We start from the raw sequence: 23,776 nt of genomic DNA, 5'->3' as shown, positions 1-23,776 counted from the left end.
ATTTGGTTAGCATTTGCTGTAACAGTGCAGCGCACTTTCAGAAACCCTCCACCTTCCCCAGCTGCACTTGTATAGATCTGCTACGGGTAATTAATAAAAACATTTTTTGCATTGTACAAGAGGAAAGAATCACAGGTTTGGGAAAAAATTTAAGGGTGAGTATATTTCAATTTTGGGTGAACTATCCCTTTAAAAAGCAAGCTAAATAAACCAAAAAATTCTTTGTTAAAATTCACAATTTCAGAGCCAGCAGCACTGCAGAGGAGACTGTTACAGTTTAAGTGTTAATTGGTGTCAATAGTAAGTACAAAGAATTTGTATGCGGGAGCTTTATGCTTGATCTTCTCCAACAAACCCTTTTTGTGTTTATTGTGTTGTTTTCAGGAAACAATATACTCCACATAAGACCCGACAATGAACAACGAACTTACAGTTAAAGCTGCAGAACTAAAGACCTTATTAATGTAAACTGCAAATGCTATAGCATTGATTGTAAGCATATTCTGGGAACACTGAAACCCATAAATACGTGGACAATCATCAGCTAATGTGTTTTGAGCCTGGTATTATCTTAAGGGCGGGTAAGGATTCAGGCACAAAACCAGGGTTGAGGCTAGGAAGTGTTGTAACAAAAGGTACTGTAGGTTGTATCACCCTCAGTTTATCCAATCAGAAATGAGCTAGAAGGGTGAAATCATGTTCATATATGTCTATCACCTTCCTGACGTGACAATATTAATTAATGCAAATATTAATATTTCCAATGTTTATTTGCTGGTTTGAATTAAAAAATTTCCTATCTGTTTATTATTTACACTACTGTTCCAAAGTTTTATTTGTTTTTGGCTGCATTTATTTGATCAAGAATACAGTTGTACTGTTAGGGTAAATGATAAAGAGCAATCCTCATTCTTGGGCTTGATTACATTTTGATAGAGGTCAGGTTAAATTTTTTTTGTTAAAGATGTCCGACATAGAGACAATTCTGGTTTGACAGCCAAACTTTTATTCCCATACAGCTGAACATCACTGGCTCAATGAAGAAATCAGAAGGTTAACCTAGTCCATGTTTTATATACTTTGACAGTTTCATGGTTTTCAAAACACTACAATCCTGAAGCTGGTTAACAACTGACAAAAGGCCTGCCTTTTAGTCTGCTAGAGTCCACCTGCTCTCATCAAATTTTAACTGTTTTTGCACTATGAAGGATTTATTTTTAAGCATTGCTCGAGGACAACATAGTTTTTTGCTTTGAAAAGTCCTCTGAAATTTCTATGCACCAAAATAAAATGATGAATTGTGAATTCCAGCTGATACGTCACAGAACAACTGTCAGTGTGACCCCTGCTCTCCTATCATTAACCTCCAACCAGGCTCCCAACTGGAGATGGATGCCACAAAGGTTCACCGTTACTCACCGTACTCGCTGTCATAGAAAACAATGAACTTGTGCCAGCGCAGTTCAGAGACGAGCGTGATCATGACATCATTTAGACGCACAGGAGGGCGTGCGGCCAGCGTGTAGCGCTCTCCGTCTGGGCTGGGATTGAGCTGGCACTCAGCGCGGGGTGTGCCGTCTCCGTTCCTCTGAATAAACAGGTGAGGAATGTGCATTGCGTCCGTCAGAGATTGTAGCGCGTTGGCTGCAGCACATCCCGTCGACGACACCAATGCCAGTATCCCCTGATTCATGAGCTCACAGGCTAGAGAATAAAAGAGAGAGAGAGACAAAAAACAAGGATACAGTGAGGTTAGAGAATTAGAGGGTTTAGGAGTCATAGGCACTACTTTACAACAGTTAAGCACGTTGACCATTATGGAACTTATGGTCCATTTTCATCAACCAGTGGATATTAATGCAGCAAATGTCAGGGTGATCCCATAGAGAACAGGTGGGATAATGTGCCCAGATTTCACAGGGCAAATGTAATTCTCTTTAGTGTATTGCCATATGCTGCTAATTTATTGCCTCTGTTGAACATCAGTGCAACAATTTCTCAAGGAAATCTAGTTAAAGTGGACATAAATAATTTATGACATTTTATAGATGTTACCATCTGAGAGCCGCAGGCTAGGAAGCATACGCTTGTACATTTAGTTACCCTTGTTTTTTTTACAATGATAAAAAGTGGATTTCTAATCCAAACCTGTTCCAGGGTATATATCTGACAATGTGCTCACTTAAAAAAGAGCATTGTGGCATAGAAAAATGGTAGTAATATTCCCAACTTAGTACACTAGAGCATTGTTTCCCATATTGTACAGCACAAAATCATTACATTTATGCACAAATGCATCTTGGGAAAGAGGTATAATATTTGTCATAGAAAATTTGACTTCATTCTTCATTTATAAGGTTATTTCATATTCTTTTCTCATATTTAAACAAATCAAAAGTAGGTAGAGAGTACTTTGTTGTATTTATTTGCATTGTAATAAATATTTTACCATAGATCTCAAAAAATTATCAAAATTATTTTACCATAGATCTCAAATTAATTTTGTCTAGTGACAGCACAAAAAAGTTTTACAACTGCAGGAGCTGGAAAATCAATTATTAATAAAACCAAAAAAAAAAAAGCATTCAAAATGCACTGAGCTGACTGTATGGAGAGCAGCTAATGGAGGTGGAATTATTCTCAAAAGTGAGAAATAAAACCCATTAGTTTCTGTAACTTTCACACAATAACTGTTTATCCACTTGTCCCCAGAGAGGCTGTGTGCTAGTTTCATTAAAGCAAAGCCTGGATTCATATTGGCTGATCGCAAAGGTTTTAAAGAACAGTTCTTAAAGACGTAGGTAGATCAATGGATTACAAATCCAATTGAAAATTAGAGGAAACACAATGACTTTTTTTTTTTTTTTCAACAAAGAAACTAATTACTTTTTTCTAAGAAGCTGAGCAAATAATTTTGCACAAAGCTACCAGAGAAAACACTCAGTAAACATCTGAACAAACACAATTTACATTGTTATTCCAATGAATGGATCCACCTTAACTGAATACAAAATACCCTAAATCACTTACAGTTCTATAATAGGCTTTGCATATAGGTTGCTGAACACAATCCAAAATCCCTTTTCAACATTACATTTCTCTCAAACATTAGTCAAGTTAAAAAAATAAGCCTTTAGAAATAATGAACTTGTATGAACAACTGGAAAACTCCAACAAACAGACACTCCATGTGGTTTAAAATAGTACAGAAAAGACACTTGTTATGCAACTTATAAAAATCTTTATTTATGGTCAAAAATTAAACACCAGAGAGGAAAACTGTAAGCCATCCACAAATCTTAGACAGTACAAAGTTAATATTAAATGCCATTTGTTTAGTTAGGACCCGAACATGACACATACTGTTCTTTAACACAACATTTATCTAAGCTGACATGGAAAAACACATAGAATAATGCTTTGAAAAGTAATATGACTCAGATCTTACAGATATGAGTTATAAGATTCTTATCTCTCCACAACTATGCAAATAGGCCATTTTTTGTTATCTTTAAAATGTCTGTGTGAGCTATGGAGAAATACAGGTGTGACAAAGCCTGACAGATAAAAACATTTGCTGATTCACATCACAGAACACCATTTCCTTGGAAAAATCCAGTGAAAAAGATGGAAAGACTGATAGGGTTAAAAAAAAAAAAAAAAAGGTTTGTCAAGAGAAAAAGAAAACTTCTGCCTCATACAGTTTGTAATGCCGTCAAGATAGAGCTGATAGACAATGCAGAAACAGTCACAACTCCATTAATCAACCAGACAACATCCCCAAACTTCAGAGCAAGAGAAACGTCCACAACCTGCAGGGCACAGCAAAACATGCCACGGGAAACCTATAAGTCATGTGAGAATGGTCATTAAACCATCTGATGTGGAAATTCCCACTGGCAGGCTCTGTTCGCTGGTCCATGAATTCTACATCTATACATTCTTACACATCATGTCGATGACAAGCGCAAAACAAAGGGATATTTCACCTAAAATCGTCTGTCATCATTTACTCACCCTCATGTCATTCCAAACATGTATAAACTTGTTTTTAACATAAAAGAAGAGATTTTGAAGAATGTTTTTAATCCATACAATAAAAGTCAGTGGGGTCCAAAAACATTTTTGCTAAATATCTAATTTTGTATTCCACAGAAGAGAAGTCAGGTTTGAAACAACATAAGGGATATCAACATTCAGCATACTTCTCATGCAATCAGAGAAGCGAGATGGAACAATACAAGCACGCATCACTACAGTGTGAGTAAAATTCGATTAGAATTTAGTGCAATAATAACGCTGCCTCTCTCTCTAAATCCACACATATCTTCTTATGCAGATTATGGCATATTATGGACTAATACTCAATTATAGAATCACGGTTTACGTACAGGGTGAAAGGCACCCTTTGTAATCCCTGATTTTAGAATTTGAATCAGTGCGTCTCTGCATCGTTGATATAATGCATTTAAAAATGTATTTGTCATGCAGATTAGAGGCCTTTATCACCAAACAGGATTTAAAAAATTATCTCAAGGAATATATGGGAGCTCAAATCAGAACGCAGGAATAATTTACAATCATGCATTAACACATGGCCAAATTAAATTAATTAATCCACAGCTCACCTGCAGAGTCTCTGTGTCATTGATTTGAAAAGCCCACGTGTCGTAACATTTACGATACAGCAATAGAGACGGTTGATAGGTGATTCTCTTACCAGAAATGACATAAGTCGTGCTGCCAGGATGATTTCACACTAACTGACAGATGTTTTCATTGGTCTTTGTGAGCACAGAAATAGACGCCGAAGGTGTTGTGGATGGGCTTCCGCCTAGCAGGGTGCTGTTTTTTGGTTCGATAAGGAAGTCGTGGCCTTTACACAGGGCCGTGCACAGACCTTTTGAGGGGCATGTGCTGAAACTGAAAAAGGGCACCCCCCCTACCTTTTTTATATCAAAATTATTTAGTAAGCCTACATAAAAGGAAGAAATGGTCACATCTTCATGACAAATTCAATAACACAAAATAATAATAGTCTCAAAAGCTTTAGATTTATTCGATTAATAACAACCATAATAATAATATAGATAATATAGATAAACAGAAGATAAAATTACAGAAGATCACTGTGAAATCTTTATATGTTATCATGCAGAATGTAATTCATGATTTAATTCATTCCAAGGCTTCATTTATTTGATCCAAAATACAGCAAAAACAGTAATATTGTGAAATATTTTTAGTGAATAAGAGACCTTCAAGAGACCAACATCCCTGGTCCTCCACAGTATCAAATTTTTGCCAGGTAGGCAGATACATGTTGGATATGCTATAGTAAAGGTATGGCTATAGTTTCTTATAATCTGGAATTGAGTTGGACATAATTACTTAAATTATATTTCAAAATAGTTTGTCAAAAATACTTGACTCATTGCTCTACCTTCCCCTCTTCTCAATGTCATACATAATCATGTTAACCAAATAATATTAGCTTATAAAACCAAACAGAATAGCTAAAAAAGAGTATATATATTATATATATATATATATATATATATATATATATATATATAATTTTTTCTCTGCAAAGTTCATTAAAAAAGTGCATAAAGTTCAATAAAAAAAAAAGAATTTTTTTAGCTATTCTGTTTGGTTTTATAAGCTAATTTGTATTATTTGGTTAACATGTTTATGTATGAGTCAAGTATTTTTGACAAGAAGGTTGCTGTTGTAATAGGTTTAAAGAAGCCCTTAAAACCATGTTTTACTAAATGTTATACATGTGAGGACAAGCGGAGAGTATAGAATAATATAGATTAAAAAATTTGCTAGATAGCGAATACGTGCATATTAACAGCCTTAAATTAACCATAATTGAATATTATTACCATAACATGATTAGCCTAAATGTTAATAAATTAAGTGTATCAGCAATCATAAATCAAAGAAGAAATTTCTTAGAAATATATTTTACCTAGGTGACGAGGATCACTCGTCGCTTTGTGTAAGTTCCAGTGCGAAACAGCGCGGGGGTGCACCTGTTATGATTTTCCGATGGTAAAAATAAATTATATGTTGTTGTATTACTTATCAATATATAGTTTTTGACCAGCAAATGTGTGTAAATGTGCACTTTTTTTTGTCCGTCATTAAAACGGCGTCAGCGCCTGCCGGCATCACATTACATTTTCATCAACAGGTTACAAACTAACTTAGTTTGTTGTAAGTTAGCTATATAGGCGGGGCGCTCAGTTTTTCCTGTTGTAAAATACATTTGGCCAAAATCGCATTTTATAAAAGATGAAATGCTACTGTATGCACAGGCTATTTAAGTGTAACGTTAGGCTATGTATTGGCTATGACTAGATGGCAAATGCTAGCCTAGACCTCTCTCTCAGGCGACGTCCCACATGTCTCAGTCAGTGAGTCATCAAAACAAATAAAATATGAGCCTTTATAGACATAGTGTTTAGTAGTACTTATTCAAACAACAATATATTTATTTACCCTTCGCAAAACTTCGTTCAGCTGCAGTCTACTGTGCGGCTGCTGTGGAACTTCAGTTGATTCAGTGAATATAGAGGGGGCGGAGTTATCCGCTTACTGACACGACAGCTTGAGGATCGAATAAGATTTACACAAGCTCGTTTTAAGAACTTTAATTGGCTAAATATTTGTAAAACAGACAGACAGGCGTAAAGGGTGACCAATAGCATTGATTTAAAAAAAAAAAAAAAAAAAAAAAACACCACCAAAAAAAAGGGCACTTCGGAGTGTAAGGGCAAAAAGGGCATGTGCTCTGCACAGGTTGAGCCCTACCTGTGCACGTGCCTGCCTTTACACATAGTCCATCAGTCTATAGCCCCTTTCACACAGAGATTCCGGAAAATACACGGATAAATTGAGCCGGGATTTGACCCGGGTTCGTTTGATTTTGGTTCATTCACACTGCGAGTGATTTTCCGGAATGAGAGAGTGCGTTCACACACGACCCGTAAAAATCCCGTAAAGACACGTGATATCGATGTGACTTGTAATGTCTCAGCAGTGTCTTAAGTTTACTTATGAGCTGCGATTTCTCTCTCGAGAAACCAAGCTTGTCCATTTTGTTCTCTGATTCGATCATAAACTTGCGCATTACATACCGTTTCACAGCTGGCGAACGATCCCGGCTTCAGCGTCATCACTACGACACGGCATTATTACGGCTTTTGTTCACACAGCGCGTTCCGGGACTGAACACGGCAATGTTACTAGGTCCCCAACCCGGCATCGATCCCGGCATCAATCCCGGGTCGTGTTTGCATTCACACAGAAGGCACTCTGGCAATTTGCCAGCAATTTCCCGGGTTCAAAGCGCTGTGTGAAAGGGGCTTATGATTGGAGCTTCAAGACTGAGAAAGATAACACAGTGTGTTTGTGTATTCAGTTTGTGTAGGAGTGTGTGTATGAACAGTATGTGTGTAAGGTGGCATGTCCACTGGATAAGCTTAAAAGATTACCAGACCACAAACATCAACCCTTACAAAATCCCATAATCCTGTTGGAACTGGCATCATCAAAGTCATTCAGTGCCCTGTACTATCAGAAGGAAAACGATCCTCCATCTGTACATAATGCAAAAGCCTATAATTAGCATTTTGTCCTAAAAAACACATATTAAATCATAAATGTGCAGATTTGGAAAAATCAAACTTAATCAATATCAATCTTGACTTGAGCTCTGTGATAGAACACTGTGAAAGATGCTGCACAAAAATGGGACGTGTTTGTTTGTATGATTACATATGTTTACATAGAAAAACATGGGAGAGGCAGCGCAGTTCTGGGTAAATGTGTTTTTTTAAGTTGGACTTCTTGTAACTTCAGCGGAGCATTTTTAGATTGTCAGTGATCCTCAATAGAGTAAAATATCCTACCCTTTTAATAACATTTTTGGATTTATTCTTTTTTTTCTTTCTTTTGTTAGTGTTACGTCCTATATCCTCTAGATGCCAAATATATAAGCGGACGTAACACCTTGTCATAAGCGAGACTGCAAAAGACGCGAGAGGCGAGCGCAACGGTCAAACACGTCCATCTAGCGCATGCTTACATAGAAGAACAATGGAAAGGTAAGTAATAAATAAGCAAATATAGAGTAACTTACATTTTTAGACACAATATTGACAGTTATTTTGTCTGTTTTGTTCCAAACAAAGCTACAGCAGAAATGCTGCAACACTTATCAGCACACAGTAGTGGTGTTTCCATCCTGAATGATTCTTTCATTTGATTTTTGAACAAATCAGCAGAGTGAATCACTCGAAAACTCATAAAAGAGTAATTTGTTTTGTTCCTGAATGAATCAGCATTTTTGAACAAATCTGCTGAATGAATGATTCAATGACTAAGACAACTAAGACAAAGGAGAACATGTGACTGAAAAAACTAACTAAAAGTCCATGAAAATGAAACTAACTGAACAGAACCGGGACAAAAACAAACAAATCGTTTGGCTTCTTATACACATTTGGTTTGCCTCTTGTGCTCAAAGATACTGTATAGAATATTATATACTACTGTGCCATATTATATACAACTTTTTTTTCTAGTAATCATGAAGAATGTCAAACATTTAGCTCCATATGAATGTTATTCAGTAATTCATAGAAGAGTATTTCTGTTTTCCCCCCGGTAAGTTGGCTGTAATTTTCCACAGGTTTTGACCTGAAGTCAAAATGGATGAATGGAAGCAAAACTCTTTTCTGTACAATAGAGGATAAGGATGAAAAGAAGGTGCAAGCGGGGAGGATACAGAGAGAAAGGAAGAGCTAATTCACTGCATTATTCTCCGTCATCCACACCCCACACATCTTTCCCACCACTCCTCTTCTCCTCTTCATACTAAAACCCAGTGCCAACAGGGAGATACAGGATGAAAAGAGAGTCTCCATCGAGCAGACAGCCCGGCACTAAGTCCTTCCTGACTTTGTCAGAGTGAGTTATTCATATTGTCCCGCCCTGTCCTGTGTCCTTCATTAATACATAATGTGTAGCACCTGCAATTATGCGCAGAAAAGCTATTTCAGGTTTGATGCTCTGAATTACAACAGGCTGGGAAGCAGCCTTGAAAATACGAGGCTCTTGTCACAGAAATTTTACATTAAAAATTTGTTATTGACATTTTACCTTGACAGATGCCAGTTGCCAGTCTCTTTTCTTTTCTAGTAAACAGAAATTTAGTACAGCCTGGATTGAGCTTCAAATAATGAAAAACATTCCCTTTCAAACTAACAACACTTTAAAAGTTTAAAATTATCTTATTTTACTTCTGTAAAAGGTAAAAAAAATTAAAGAGAAAATCCTAACAAAACAAAAATGCTTCAATACTACAGATCTCAAAGAACTGTTCTGGGAGGAGAGCCTGAAGAATTGGACGAGACACTTAGGCGAGATTCTTGATCCGTGTGACTCCTCTGAAATGTCCCAGTACACCTTACAGTGGAAATAACAGGACAGAAGCCTAATCTCTTCTATTTGAGTTCTGCTCTCTAGAAATCAATGATTGTAGAGAAGCTAGTGTTTCCCAGAAGAACAGAGCAAAACAGTGTTTCAGAGGCGGCTAAACAACATTGGCTGTCCTTGTGAAAACTGCAGAATGTCCTGATCGCACATTACAAAAACATCATTCCACAGCCACTGTGGTTTTTCCACTGAGACTATACAAATCACAACATGTAAATAGGAAAATGTTGGCGTTATTTCGTCACTTATTGGGAGCAGTATGCTAGATGGAGCCGTTTACCTCCAGCATTTGTGCTAAGCTAGGCTAGTGGTGGGTGCGTCGGACAGAGTTGCGGCACGCACGGAGATGAGAAGGGTATGTATGGACTTATCTAACTCTGGGGGATACGGTGAATAAGCTAAAGTCACAAAAAGTCGGCGTGTTTCTTTAAAGTAGTTGCATTCAGTACATGCAGGCAAAACACAATATATTCTGGAGACATTTAAATGCATTTAAATCATGTTGATTTCTATTATGTGAAATGGCCTTATTTAGATCAGAATCAACCAACCAAAATTATGAGATGATACACATCCAATCTTTTGACCTTTATCATACAGCTTTGTTGACATTTCTCCATAGTGGCAGGCTGTCAAACCAGATAATCTAATTTTAAGTCAACATAAAATAGAGTTCATAACCTGTTCCACTTCCAAAATGTGATGTATTCCTCAGTTAAACATGATGTTCAAAAAGACAAACAAACAAATAAAGCGAAAAGAGCGAATTTTGAGTTCAGGCTGACTTTGACAACAGCAGTGAATGGTAAGGCCAGTGGTACCAATGGTAATCTACAGAAGACGCCTGTCTACACTTGTGTTTGTTTTGAGTATGTGTGTCTATTTGTATGTATAAATCACCACACTGTGGCCGATAATTTTTCTAATTAACATAGTTAGTCTATCACAGCTGGATTGCTAATTGCTCTTCTAGTTGCAGAAACCTGTACTGTGAGGGACCAGTCCTTTAAATGGGGAGACACCAGCCTCTGTGAAAGCACTCTCCGAGGCTCAATCACATAACCGTTTCATGTTAAATCCACACCCAGATTCCAAAAAATTCCCATATTCTGACACCCTTTCACTTCCTTCAGAAAATTACGTAACTTAACAACCAGTTGTTTAAAAGTTCTCTTTGAAGTTACAATCTTCATTCAGTGGGCTTGTGTGAAGTGTATGAAGCTCTCATGAATCATAAATCTATGGGGGTGGGGTAAAAAAATCCTTTTTTACTAGGAATTTCCCAGTAAATTCACTATTATTATGTATTATTTTTTGCCACGTTCAATGATTTAATACTATATTTTACTTTGACAATACTTATATATTTTGCTTCTTTAGCTCAAAGAAAAAACAGCTATTCATTTAATAATTCAAACATAAAAATGGAAATAAAACTATTTAAAGACCCCCTGTGGTGAAAATCAAGGTTTTAATATTGTTTATATGTCTATGTGGTGTTCTATGGTCAAACCATGTGCAAATTCATAAGTCAACACCATTGCCGAGTATTTTCTTCTTAAAGTCGACATGAAATCAAAATTGACCCTGTTTACTTTGTTAGCGCATATTACTAGTCTTGTGGTGAACAATTAATCCGTGCAAGTTAATACACAGAAAAAAATTGTTTGCCGTGGTAATCTTTAATCAAAATCTGAAAAGTTACTTCCGGTCTGGAATGGCGTTCCATTTCTGATGACGTCAGTTTGACGGCTTGGGTTGAAAACGCTTAACCACAACCCTCAAACCGTTAATCTGCTATGAGTAGAGATGGAGAGGAGGAGCGCTAGAGTAAAACCCTGCCCTCTGTTCAATATTCCGTTTCACTTGGAAATACGTCACAGCACTGGAGAAAAGTTGTTTGCAACTTCCGGTTCACAGGGACTGAAAGTGAAAAAAAGACCATCTCAAAAAAGCGGTTTGAAATTGCTGGTGTTTCTGATGTCACAAACTACCTTGTAACCAATCACGTCAACGTGCCGGCGGCCTTTAGCATATCATTAACTATGCTGCAAAGCAGGAGAGTCTCAAGAGAAGCCAGGTTATCCCGGTATACTTTTCTGTTGATATGAAAAATCTGGTACATTTAGCAATATAGCGGGTGAATTATGTATATGATGTATTTTATGGTGTTATGATTCACTATATGCCTTTCTCCACTGATGTTCTAGTGGAACATGTCTGACTCTGAGATGGCGAACGGGAACATGGATAGTTCCTTATTGATTATACACACTTCCAAGTATCGAGAGTGCTGGAGTACGTCATAAATAGAACGAGGCATCAGTTTACTGTCGGGGATTTGTCTTGTCGCGTCGCACCACGCCGCATTTAGTGTAGACAACATTATCACTGATTATAATTTCCCAGAGTAACAGTTTTTTTGTTGTTTTTTTTCTTAATGAATCTGTGTTTTGAACACATATCAGGTGAATCTATGATCAACTAAGCCATTCATAAAAACAGTCACTTGCTCTGTTCCTGAATGAATGAATGAATGTTCCTGTTTTGAACGAATCGTTTGAATAAATAATTCAGTGACTCAATCACTGCCACCTACTGGGGGCTTTAGGAAAACCTGGTCTGTTTTAATTTACATCTATGCATTTATGAAAATTTGGTTCATTTTGTAGACTCTAATTGTTAATTAACACAATACTGCATGGTATCATAATACTTCACCTGGTATAGTATCGTAAGAAGTATTTATGGTATCATGACAACACTATTCACTACATGCCACTTAAAGTGGATGTAAGACGGAATGTCGTTATATATAACTTGTTAGAATTGTCCTTTGACCTTCAACAAATCAAAAGTTAACTCAAGTGTTGCTAAACAAGTATAATTTAACCACACTAATTCTGATTGAAGCACCATATTGGTGCAAACATGACAACAGTTAGTTAATTTTAGGATCTTCTTGGCACTCAAGATCTTCAAAGCTCAGCTGATCAGAGACTTCCCACGGCTGGCTTCTGTTCTCTCATCGGTAACTGTGGTGAAGGAGCTAGCACACACTTTCTGCTTTAGAGTGTGGGTGACTGGTCACTTGGCGTCCTACAGAGGAAAGTTATTGAAAAGACCTTTGAGGACAATCCTGACTGGATTTATTGCGCTGCTAATTTTTTTTTAACTCGCACTGTGTTTCGTATGGTAAAAATAAGAAAAGAAAGATTCTGAGTTTCATCATCACAATACTGATTCAATGAGACTAATTTAATAAAGTCAAAAGACAAACACAATGAATAAGAGAAAAGAGAAAGTGGAGATTAAGAAAAGGAAAACACAGACCTCAAAGAAGAAATAATGAAGACAGAAATGATGCAGACTCAAACAGAAACAAGGCCTGTGGATGAAAGATACAGATGAAAGTTTTGAATGATCAATAAATATATCTCAGTCTCACTGTAGACAGATAGAAGAAAAGAGTGAAAAGATAAATCCAGTTGTGTTTGATTTAAAATCACTAAAGGCTTCAGCAAACAGTAGCACTGGAGAACAGATAAGCACGGTCATCTTTGAAATGTCTGAAGATTGTGACATTACAAGAAGCATCAATAAATGTTGTCTTGGGGGACTTCAGTTCAGACTCACACAAACACTCTCTTACAGAGAAGTTGCCATTAGATGATAAATGTCATGTGATTGTGTTTGCTGAGCTAATACAAACATCATAATGTAGAAATCCTGAAGACAAAAAAAACATCAGATATAAGCTTTGGTGACGCATGACCTGATGGAGAGAGAGAAATAAAGAGAGGGTCAAAAATGACATAGCAGATGGTTGCCAACATTGTATCTTTGGGACCATATGTTCAACAAAGTCCCCAAAATGTGACTCCAGTTTGAATTCATGTGACATTTACGTCTGAAGGCTGATGTGATGACGTTTGCTCTTGTGACTAGGAGAGATCCTTACTCTCTTTTAAATGCATGGAATATTGAAAACAGAGCACAGGTGTCACTCTTTCTTTCTCTCGCTCCCCCTCTCATCAGGTATATCTTCTCTCCTCTCACTCTCTCTCATCTTTGGTCTGACATTAACTTTCAAAGGATCCCGTCTATAGTAGAATGAGAGGTAGTCAAATGTCACTGAGAGTGTTTGATGGACAATCCGCCTTCCTTTAAATCATTGTTGCACCTGTCTTAAAGGGACAGTACACCAGGACCTGTTCTATACAATTCTGTCATTGTTTGCTCACTTGCATATCTTTCCAAACCCATTTGATGTTATTATATATGGAACAAAAATGGAGAAATATTTCTGGAATGAATGGGATCCCATACTGTTTTAAAGAGCCACTATAATATCAGCAAAAAATAAAAAGTAAAATCTTTCAAATTCTGAGGTTTGTTTACTGCGAAAATGGCAACAGCAGTTCACTGCAAATAATCTTCCGTAATCACTGATTCATTCCTGCTAGATCATTTACTTGGACTTGTGTAACTGAACCCACCATAATGAATGTCTGCCAAGCTCTACATCCAACTCCCAAGATAAATCAAGAATCATGCCAGCATTATAACAGGATAAATAAACAATGTCATATTCTAGTCTATCTACTTTCACGACTCCAGAGTGCTGATCCGACTGTGGGACATCAAGTGAGTCATATAATGGAGTTCAACATACTAATGTAGAGCATCATGTAAACTGTAGCCATCACACTAAACTCGATTTTGGGGGACAAAAGGTCTAATTTATGAGGCTAGAAAATTCCCACGTTAGGTGATAACAGTAAAAATTACCTCAAGAGATAAGAGTCATGGAAAGATATGTTGATGCACTTAATGTGCTGTTGGGTTTACTGACGACTAACTTGAAAAAATGTTGTAATATTTTTTTGATGGAATATATATCTTTAATCTTTTATGTATTTATTACACTTATGTTCAGTTAGTTTCATTTTCATGGACTGCGTTTACACTTGGCATTAACATGTGATCACCGTGATCCGATCAAGCAGATCAGATCATAAGCCAATCAGGACATGGTGCATTTACACATGTCCACATCAAGTGGCTTTTGTGTCTGGATAACAGATCGGATCTCGAAGGATGGCTGCTGTGCAAAATTGACCTGAAGTGGTGGGTTTTCTTTTAAAACCAGTTTTCAGTCTGGTTTCATTTTACAAAACTCACAAAATGAGGAGGATGAAGAGGCTGCAAGTGCTAATAATGTGGATAGATGGCGTAATGGAAGCGGTACAGAGAAACGTATGGGTCCGAGAACGTTGCCAGCTGTGGTGGGAAAAAATCGCGTTCTTTACAGAAAATGAATGGTTCTGCAACTTTTGGGTGTGAAGGCAAACATTTCAGTATATTTGCGATGTAGGGGAGAGCGGGGCACAACCTAACGCCGGGCTAGTTGTAACACCCTTGTTTTAAATACTTCCACACATGCTAGCATGACGAACTTAGTGTATTTTCTAGTTGCCATATCAACACTATATAGAGAAAAAATTGCGCCAAAATTCAGAAATCTTTGGAAGATATCACTGAACATTTATATAACCATAGCAAAACTACATTTCTTATTTTAATTTTTCATCTCTATTTTTGGTGTATCGTTTTTAAATTAGACACATCTGATATTATTTTAATCTCCAATGTGTTATTTAACAGTTGATATAGTTCTTTAATGCTTCGCAAACTAGCAGAAGACAGGGTTTAAATCCCAGTTGTGCAGCGCACGGGCACGTTATAACACTGCGTTACAATAGTTCTATTAGAACTATGCTATTCTATTCTATACTTTTATGAATGCTATTGAGAAAACGTTAGAAAAAGGTGAATAAAGACTGAGAGATTATTCATTATTGGAAATTATTCATTATTATTATGTTTTGAACTATGTTGTATAACTGTGTTTTCTGGTGTGTTCGTTGTCAAACTCAAATTATTTCATATGAAAAAGTTAATAATTGTATTTTTTTGAGAAAATATTTTAGTTTGTCTTGTAGGCTATATTTTTTTTTTTATTAGATCAGATAGCATTTTAAGCTATCATATGGTCATGTTACAATGAATGTACAAAACCACATACATGTACTAGACATGTGGGAAAAAAATTAATACTCTGAACCCTAAGTAGGTTTACAGAAACGGAGAAAGTCAAAAAGTGTTAGGTTGTGCCCCGCTCATATATTAATGACAGTGGACGGGGTTTTGTGTGACGTCCACCTGTGAATGCAGACACGATGGCTGGATTGCATTTACATTACACTGAGATCCCAGCACAATGTGTCCTCGACTACTTCTGAACCTGGCAGGGCCGTGCACAGACCTTTTGAGGGGCATGTGCTGAAACTGAAAAAGGGCACCCCCCCTACCTTTTTTTATATCAAAATTATTTAGTAAGCCTACATAAAAGGAAGAAATGGTCACATCTTCATGACAAATTCAATAACACAAAATAATAATAGTCTCAAAAGCTTTAGATTTATTCGATTAATAACAACCATAATAATAATATAGATAATATAGATAAACAGAAGATAAAATTACAGAAGATCACTGTGAAATCTTTATATGTTATCATGCAGAATGTAATTCATGATTTAATTCATTCCAAGGCTTCATTTATTTGATCCAAAATACAGCAAAAACAGTAATATTGTGAAATATTTTTAGTGAATAAGAGACCTTCAAGAGACCAACATCCCTGGTCCTCCACAGTATCAAATTTTTGCCAGGTAGGCAGATACATGTTGGATATGCTATAGTAAAGGTATGGCTATAGTTTCTTATAATCTGGAATTGAGTTGGACATAATTACTTAAATTATATTTCAAAATAGTTTGTCAAAAATACTTGACTCATTGCTCTACCTTCCCCTCTTCTCAATGTCATACATAATCATGTTAACCAAATAATATTAGCTTATAAAACCAAACAGAATAGCTAAAAAAGAGTATATATATATATATATATATATATATATATATATATATATATATATATATATAATTTTTTCTCTGCAAAGTTCATAAAAAAAGTGCATAAAGTTCAATAAAAAAAAGAAGAATTTTTTTAGCTATTCTGTTTGGTTTTATAAGCTAATTTGTATTATTTGGTTAACATGTTTATGTATGAGTCAAGTATTTTTGACATTTCTATAAATGCAATTTAAAAAAGAGGGAGTACACAAGAGCAACAGAAGGTTGCTGTTGTAATAGGTTTAAAGAAGCCCTTAAAACCATGTTTTACTAAATGTTATACATGTGAGGACAAGCGGAGAGTATAGAATAATATAGATTAAAAAATTACGGTAGCTAGATAGCGAATACGTGCATATTAACAGCCTTGAATTAACCATAATTGAATATTATTACCATAACATGATTAGCCTAAATGTTAATAAATTCAGTGTATCAGCAATTATAAATCAAAGAAGAAATTTCTTAGAAATATATTTTACCTAGGTGACGAGGATCACTCGTCGCTTTGTGTAAGTTCCAGTGCGAAACAGCGCGGGGGTGCACCTGTTATGATTTTCCGATGGTAAAAATAAATTATATGTTGTTGTATTACTTATCAATATATAGTTTTTGACCAGCAAATGTGTGTAAATGTGCACTTTTTTTGTCCGTCATTAAAACGGCGTCGGCGCCTGCCGGCATCACATTACATTTTCATCAACAGGTTACAAACTAACTTAGTTTGTTGTAAGTTAGCTATATAGGCGGGGCGCTCAGTTTTTCCTGTTGTAAAATACATTTGGCCAAAATCGCATTTTATAAAAGATGAAATGCTACTGTATGCACAGGCTATTTAAGTGTAACGTTAGGCTATGTATTGGCTATGACTAGATGGCAAATGCTAGCCTAGACCTCTCTCTCAGGCGACGTCCCACATGTCTCAGTCAGTGAGTCATCAAACAAATAAAATATGAGCCTTTATAGACATAGTGTTTAGTAGTTCTTATTCAAACAACAATATATTTATTTACCCTTCGCAAAACTTCGTTCAGCTGCAGTCTACTGTGCGGCTGCTGTGGAACTTCAGTTGATTCAGTGAATATAGAGGGGGCGGAGTTATCCGCTTACTGACACGACAGCTTGAGGATCGAATAAGATTTACACAAGCTCGTTTTAAGAACTTTAATTGGCTAAATATTTGTAAAACAGACAGACAGGCGTAAAGGGTGACCAATTGCACTGATGTAAAAAAAAAAAAAAAAAAAAAAAAAAAAAAAAACACCACCAAAAAAAGGGCACTTCTGAGTGTAAGGGCAAAAAGGGCATGTGCTCTGCACAGGTTGAGCCCTACCTGTGCACGTGCCTGGAACCTACTTTTAATTTTAATCCTAATTTTGTGACAAGACAATCTTTAGTTTTATTAACTGACATGTTGTAATAAGTTGGATTACTGGCTTATGTTATATATCATACACAATGGTGAATATTATAGTATGTAAATACATGAACATAAACAAAATAAAAATAGAAAAAAAAATCATAACAATGTTTGTATGTAGAAATATTACACATATAGATATATAAAGTATTTATTTCTCAAGTTTAAATGTCAGAGCTTTTCTTAAACTTGTCTTGTTTTTCAAGAAAAAATCCAAACATATTTAAAACAAGATCAATTTACTTGAGAAGCAAAGTTCTGTCAAGTACTGTTGAATTTCTGCAGGTTTGTTTATCTTACCCTTGTGGCATAGCCATCACTTAGATTTAGGCTTTTTACAACGTATTACAAGACAAGCCTTAATTTCTTATGCAATTTTTGTTTAGTGATATTTAGATATTTCTACTGGGGAAAAATACTGATTAATGACTAATGTTTTGTTTTTTTATAGTTTTGGGTTTGGGTTGTTTAGGGTTAGGAAATAAACTCTACTTGAAAGTGCCCCACAGTGCATCAGAACACACAAGTTTCCCACAAAAAAAAGGTTGTTTGTTCAGTGAACTTAATTAAATCGAGGAAAACTTTTCCAGGCAATTACTTTAGGTCAGAACAAGAAGGATAAAAAAGTTAATGTGTCATACTAACTAGCAATAGCGCATGTAATTTAGTGTACTATATCCAGCGTATAGGATGAGCAAAAGAGAGACTGGTCTCAGTACTGGCAATTACCACAGTTTTTGCTCATTGTGTGAAGCAACAGACATCCTAATCATATAACCACCCACAGCCTAAGCACAAGCACCACTTTTCAGCCCAATGATCACCACAAAACTCAAAAACATAACAGAAACTCTTCAACATAACTGAACATTAAGCAATAAGCAATAAGTCTTTCACTTTATTACATCTAATTTCAAAATGTACTTTCCTAATGCAGTCCCATCTGAAGCATGCTGGGAACTACAGATCCACTGCCCAGTTAATTATGCCAGCAGAAATGATTCAAGTAGTCCCAAAACTAAATATTTAAGTTAACATTCATTTTACAGATTTAAGCAGATTTAACCATCATATTAATTTGTGACGAAAAGCTAATTTTTTATGATATTCAGATATATCTACTGCCGACAAAAACACTGATTAATGTTTTTTTATAGTTTTGGGTTTGGGTTGTTTAGGGTTTATTTAAATTGCTTCAGCAAATTTTAATAAAGTAATTTGAAAAGTAGAAAAACATTTTTTTTGAGTGCACCTTCTCTGGCTCTCAAAAATAAGTATTGCATAAGACTGATTTCAGTTGACGTTATGGGCTTCAAATTCCACAAAAACAGCTTCACTCTGCTGGACAAACACACCATCTGACATTTAGGCCTGGAGGAAGCAGGAGGCTGAACTTGAAATTATTAATTTGGAGTTTTCCGTCCAACCCAAAAACTAAGGAACATAATGTGCTTCTTCTGTTCTGTATGCAAGCAAGACCCTGCATGTTTTTTTATTTTTTTATTTTATTTTTTTGTCTCTCTGTTTTTACTTAGTCTTGTTTCATCAATTTATTGTCTTTGATCAATATATTATTACTGCGTATTGTGACGCCAAGTGAAAGGTATCTAAATGTTGTATTCGGTTCTTGTCAAAAAGTCCTCTTGGCTGACAAGCCATAGCCAGACGATTGGGGAAAAACATTATCATATCTGCTTGATTGGCTGATTATTAGGCAGAGTTTAAGAAACAGCTCCCTGCTGAGGTATGTCTCTCTGTGTGTCATACTAACAGTTTTTCTAATAAATTCCAAGGCATCTTGACTCTTTAATTTGCATCCAATAGAGCTTCTAGAGAGGCATATCACATCTGAAATAACATCACATAAAATAAATCATTATTAAATTGAATGTTCATTTTTCAGCCATTTTTCAGTTTTCCTCATTTAAACAAAAAGTTTAAAATTATAGCCTACCCCAGATAAATACTCTTTTTAGGTAGGCTAAAATTTTAAAATGCCCACTGTTTTTATGCTAAAATAACACTGTTTTTATGCTAAAATAATAAGCGTTATTTTAGCATAAAAACAGTGTTATTTTATGTGTTATTACAGTGTTGCAGTGTTATTTTGTCACATGTTATGTCACATATGACATGTTGAGATCACATGACCAGTCAAAAACTTGACCTAAATTCGAATCATTTTACTAATTTATTACTGGACAACAGAAAAAGCTGTAATTAGGCTACAAGCAGAATAACTAAACATGACACAAGGTTGGATCTATTTGGGAATCAAATTAATATTGTGACTAATCTCCATTGTTCTTGCCAAAATAGGGACTGAAGAGTTAGAATTTATTTTTTTATTTTTTTCATTTCATGTAGATCAGACTTACTGTACCCTCAGTGTAACTTATAAAATATTAATACGTTTTGATGCGTTTATTTATTTCCACTCTCCAAGGCCATAATGGACTTTGTAATAGCGATGGCTGGGCTGATGCCATTAGTACCAGGGCTTAATGTTTGCTCACAGAAGCATGTGGGCCGCATTTAATGTCTGGCAGGATGTGAGCATTGGCTTGACTTTGCTTGGCTAACGGCAGGTACCCACATTTGAAGCTAATGAATCTCTCTCCCTGCGTTTTAGCATGTCTGTTCTCTTTAGAGGGCAATGAGGCTTAAAGCTACAGAACACAGCATCTGGGTAATATGCTTTTTAGTGTAAGGCTGTTTGCGCATTCATTTGTGAAAGGATTATGAGCCATTTTTAACATTAGCTGAACATGCTAATGCATCTGTTTTCAGGTTGCGGCCAAGATGTGAACAACTTCTGTAAGAATTTAACATTATTGTGCATATTTTAAACATACAAAATTTTGAATTACACAGCATTTATCAAATAATTATTTTAATAACACGGGAGCTATTGTCATAAACCTTGAGAAATTCAGTAAAATATAGAAACCAATTGTAAGTATAGTGGAGTATAATGATAGCCTGGTAATACCAGACTCTGCTACTTCGCTTTGCTTCGTAGAGAGAGTCTGGAGTTCCGTAATAGAAAAACCTTTTCTTTACCGCCTGGGGGCGCTAGTCTGAAGCTTAAAATCATTGGTTACCCGTAGCCAATCACATAACGTTTGGTTATGGCGTGTGTTATGCGCATGCTCAGCCGCATCTAACTTCCACTGTAAACACATGTATGATGCGAAAACAAAACCATCGAGCGAAATACCGGAGTGAACATGGCTGTGAACGACTTTTGCAGATTATGTGAAGTAAATCTACGCATCCACGGTACAATCAGCATCTACGTCACGGTTCTCAGCCCGCCCTCTGTTCGTTGATTGGCCGGCTGTTTCCAGGCCGGAGGAAAACGGAAAGCTATGACGCGGTCTCAGACTGAGTACAGAAGCGAAATGAAATTGAGTGGAAGTACGAAGTCTGATGTAGTCAGGCTAGTATAATGAAGTGATTTTAAAGCTACAATATGTAATTTTTTCGCCGCTAGGGGTCGCTAACCTCTTACAATAACAAAGGCGTAAGTTGATGATGCAATGAATAAGCGGAAATCATGGAACTTGTCATCATGCCGATGGATCTAATAATGTTTATGGATGAGTGAATACATTCATGTTTTTAACATGACTGTGGTATGAAGCAGATCGCGATTACTAATGAGAGACAGATATCAGCGCCACACACGAGTCCCGCAGATATAAAGGAATGAGGACATTTCATTCTACCGAACTACACGCAAGTGCTGAATTACTACTCATATGGGTCCGTTTTTTTGACGAATTAAACTTGAGATAACACAGCGCTGTTTCACTTGGTCTTCACTATCACACTAAACTGCATGTGAGTGTGTTGAAAGCTATAATGTTATTCTATGTGTTAGTTTGTTGGCTGTATGGGACTAGCATTAAGCTAGCTCAACACTAGAATAACATACTGATCATATTCTATCATTTCATCATGTTGAGCTATATAACATTGATTCGTTTTATGTACATTTGCTCACCTGTCTAATAAAGTACATGCAAGAGCAGCATCACTCTCAAGTTGTGACTCGTGAAGCTCTGTCAAGTCAAAGTTAGTTGCGGACTTGGAGCTCTTGGCATCTCGAAAACGCCACGCCGCTATTGATCCTCGTTGTATTTCTCCTTTTGTCCAAAAGTCTGCTTGCCATGGTCCATAATGTTTGAACGAAACAACAAAAGCGTGAGCGTGCCGCTAGATGTAACGCAGTTGTCCACGTCTGTTGCCATGGTTACTATGGCAGTACGAGGGGAAACCAGGGATAACGTGGATATTATGTCATTGACAGACGACAAGTTACAAGGAACGGGCACTCTTTAAAATTGTGAATTTCTCTTTATTTACAAATTCTTGGAAACATTTAGCATAATGTAAGCACACAATTGAAAGAAATATATAACACTGTGCAAGTGTTTTTTGGATATTTTGATAAAAGATTCTTACATATTGTACTTTTAAGGTATAATCCTATAATGAATGAAAAAAACTTGTGAAGGTCTGGAAGAACCTCTGGCTATTATTAATGTAATGACGCCGACAAAAATAATAATATTCTAACCTAATATGATCAGTATTCCTTGTGCTTTGATATTTCAAATGGTCCACGTGTCTTATCGCAATTAGGGAAGTTTAATTTTAGAAAACCTCCCACAGACCTGCGTCAGGTACTTTTATTACTGGGGAAAAAACTCAAATTCGACCATTAATGTGGCGGTAAGCAGCACTTAGGGATGGCTTATTAAAGAGTGGAAACCTGATGTGTATAATTAGCTCATATGTTTCCCTCGACAGATGCGCTGGGGACATTAATGTGTTAGTAAAATCTCTCTTTGATGCAAGCTTACCACTGATTATGCCGATATTGTCACAAACAAATGCAGGCTGCATTTAAATGTACATTAAAGAGGACTGCACCAATAATCATATAACGGGAGCAAGGACCAAATGTCAAATTAACACTATATATGATTCAATAAAAAACAAAACATTGCATTGCATTAAATATAAATAATGCAAGGATAAAATGCTCAGAGAAATGAGGGACAATGCTTGAACTAATGCCCTTAGTATAGCTTTACAACTACTTAAAACAAATTTCACAAATACTCAGGGGCGGACTTTACCATTAGGCAAAGGTCGGCAATTGCCTTGGGCCCCGAGCTACCTAGGGGCCCCCAAAATGCCATATTAACTTATGCTTAAGTTTTTTTATTTTTATTATATATTTCTAAAACTCCATTTGCGAAAAATAGCATCAAATCATTAGTGTCGCAGACAGGAGGGGGCCCCCCCGCCTCACTACATTGGATTATTCCATTATCTCACTTACAGCACATCTGCGAAAGTGACAAGGCTGTGCCAAAAAACAGACAGAGTGACAGACAGAGTGTACAGAGTAGTAGACAGTAAAAATGAAGCGAAGCTAGCTACCCAAGCTGTGCTGAAAAAAGGAGGAAGCGGGAGGAAAGCAAAAAGTCTGTAAAGGTGCGCGGCGCGAAAGATAAACAACACGCAGTAACAGGAGGACTGGGAAATACACAAACAGAGCAAGACGAGTCTAAACGCGAAAATTTAAAGTTTCGAAGTTACCCAAGCGGCTCAAATAAAAGAAAAAAAGTGAAAAGACGCTGATAAGTATTTAGGAACGCTGCCAAAGATGACAAACTTTTTTTTACGGCTACTGTTGGGGATACAGATCAGGAACAACAACGTCCAAACGCACAGAAAAATCGTGAAGCAAAGAGGACACGGAGATCGACAGACAAAACTGAGCAGTTTACTTATTAATCATGATATTTAAAAAAAATCTCAGCTCTCAGATTCTGTCAATTCTATAACG

General features: G+C 36.3%; 1 protein-coding gene across 4 annotated transcripts in view; it reads right to left on the bottom strand.

The window, feature by feature from the left end:
- The window catches only part of grid1a (glutamate receptor, ionotropic, delta 1a), a 282,852-nt gene that overhangs the window by 112,405 nt on the left and 146,671 nt on the right, over positions 1 to 23,776 (bottom strand). For all 4 annotated transcript variants that reach the window (XM_084097715.1, XM_084097713.1, XM_084097716.1 and 1 more), the window contains exon 3: positions 1,420 to 1,704. In XM_084097715.1, the coding sequence (XP_083953841.1) occupies positions 1,420 to 1,704 (285 nt within the window). The remainder of the gene's footprint in view (positions 1 to 1,419; positions 1,705 to 23,776) is intronic.

This window comes from Abramis brama, assembly GCF_963993115.1.
Source record: "Abramis brama genome assembly, chromosome: 21".
NCBI lineage: Eukaryota > Metazoa > Chordata > Actinopteri > Cypriniformes > Leuciscidae > Abramis > Abramis brama.
Note: the sequence above shows the minus strand (reverse complement) of the source record. Positions and strands in the feature narration are given on the sequence as shown.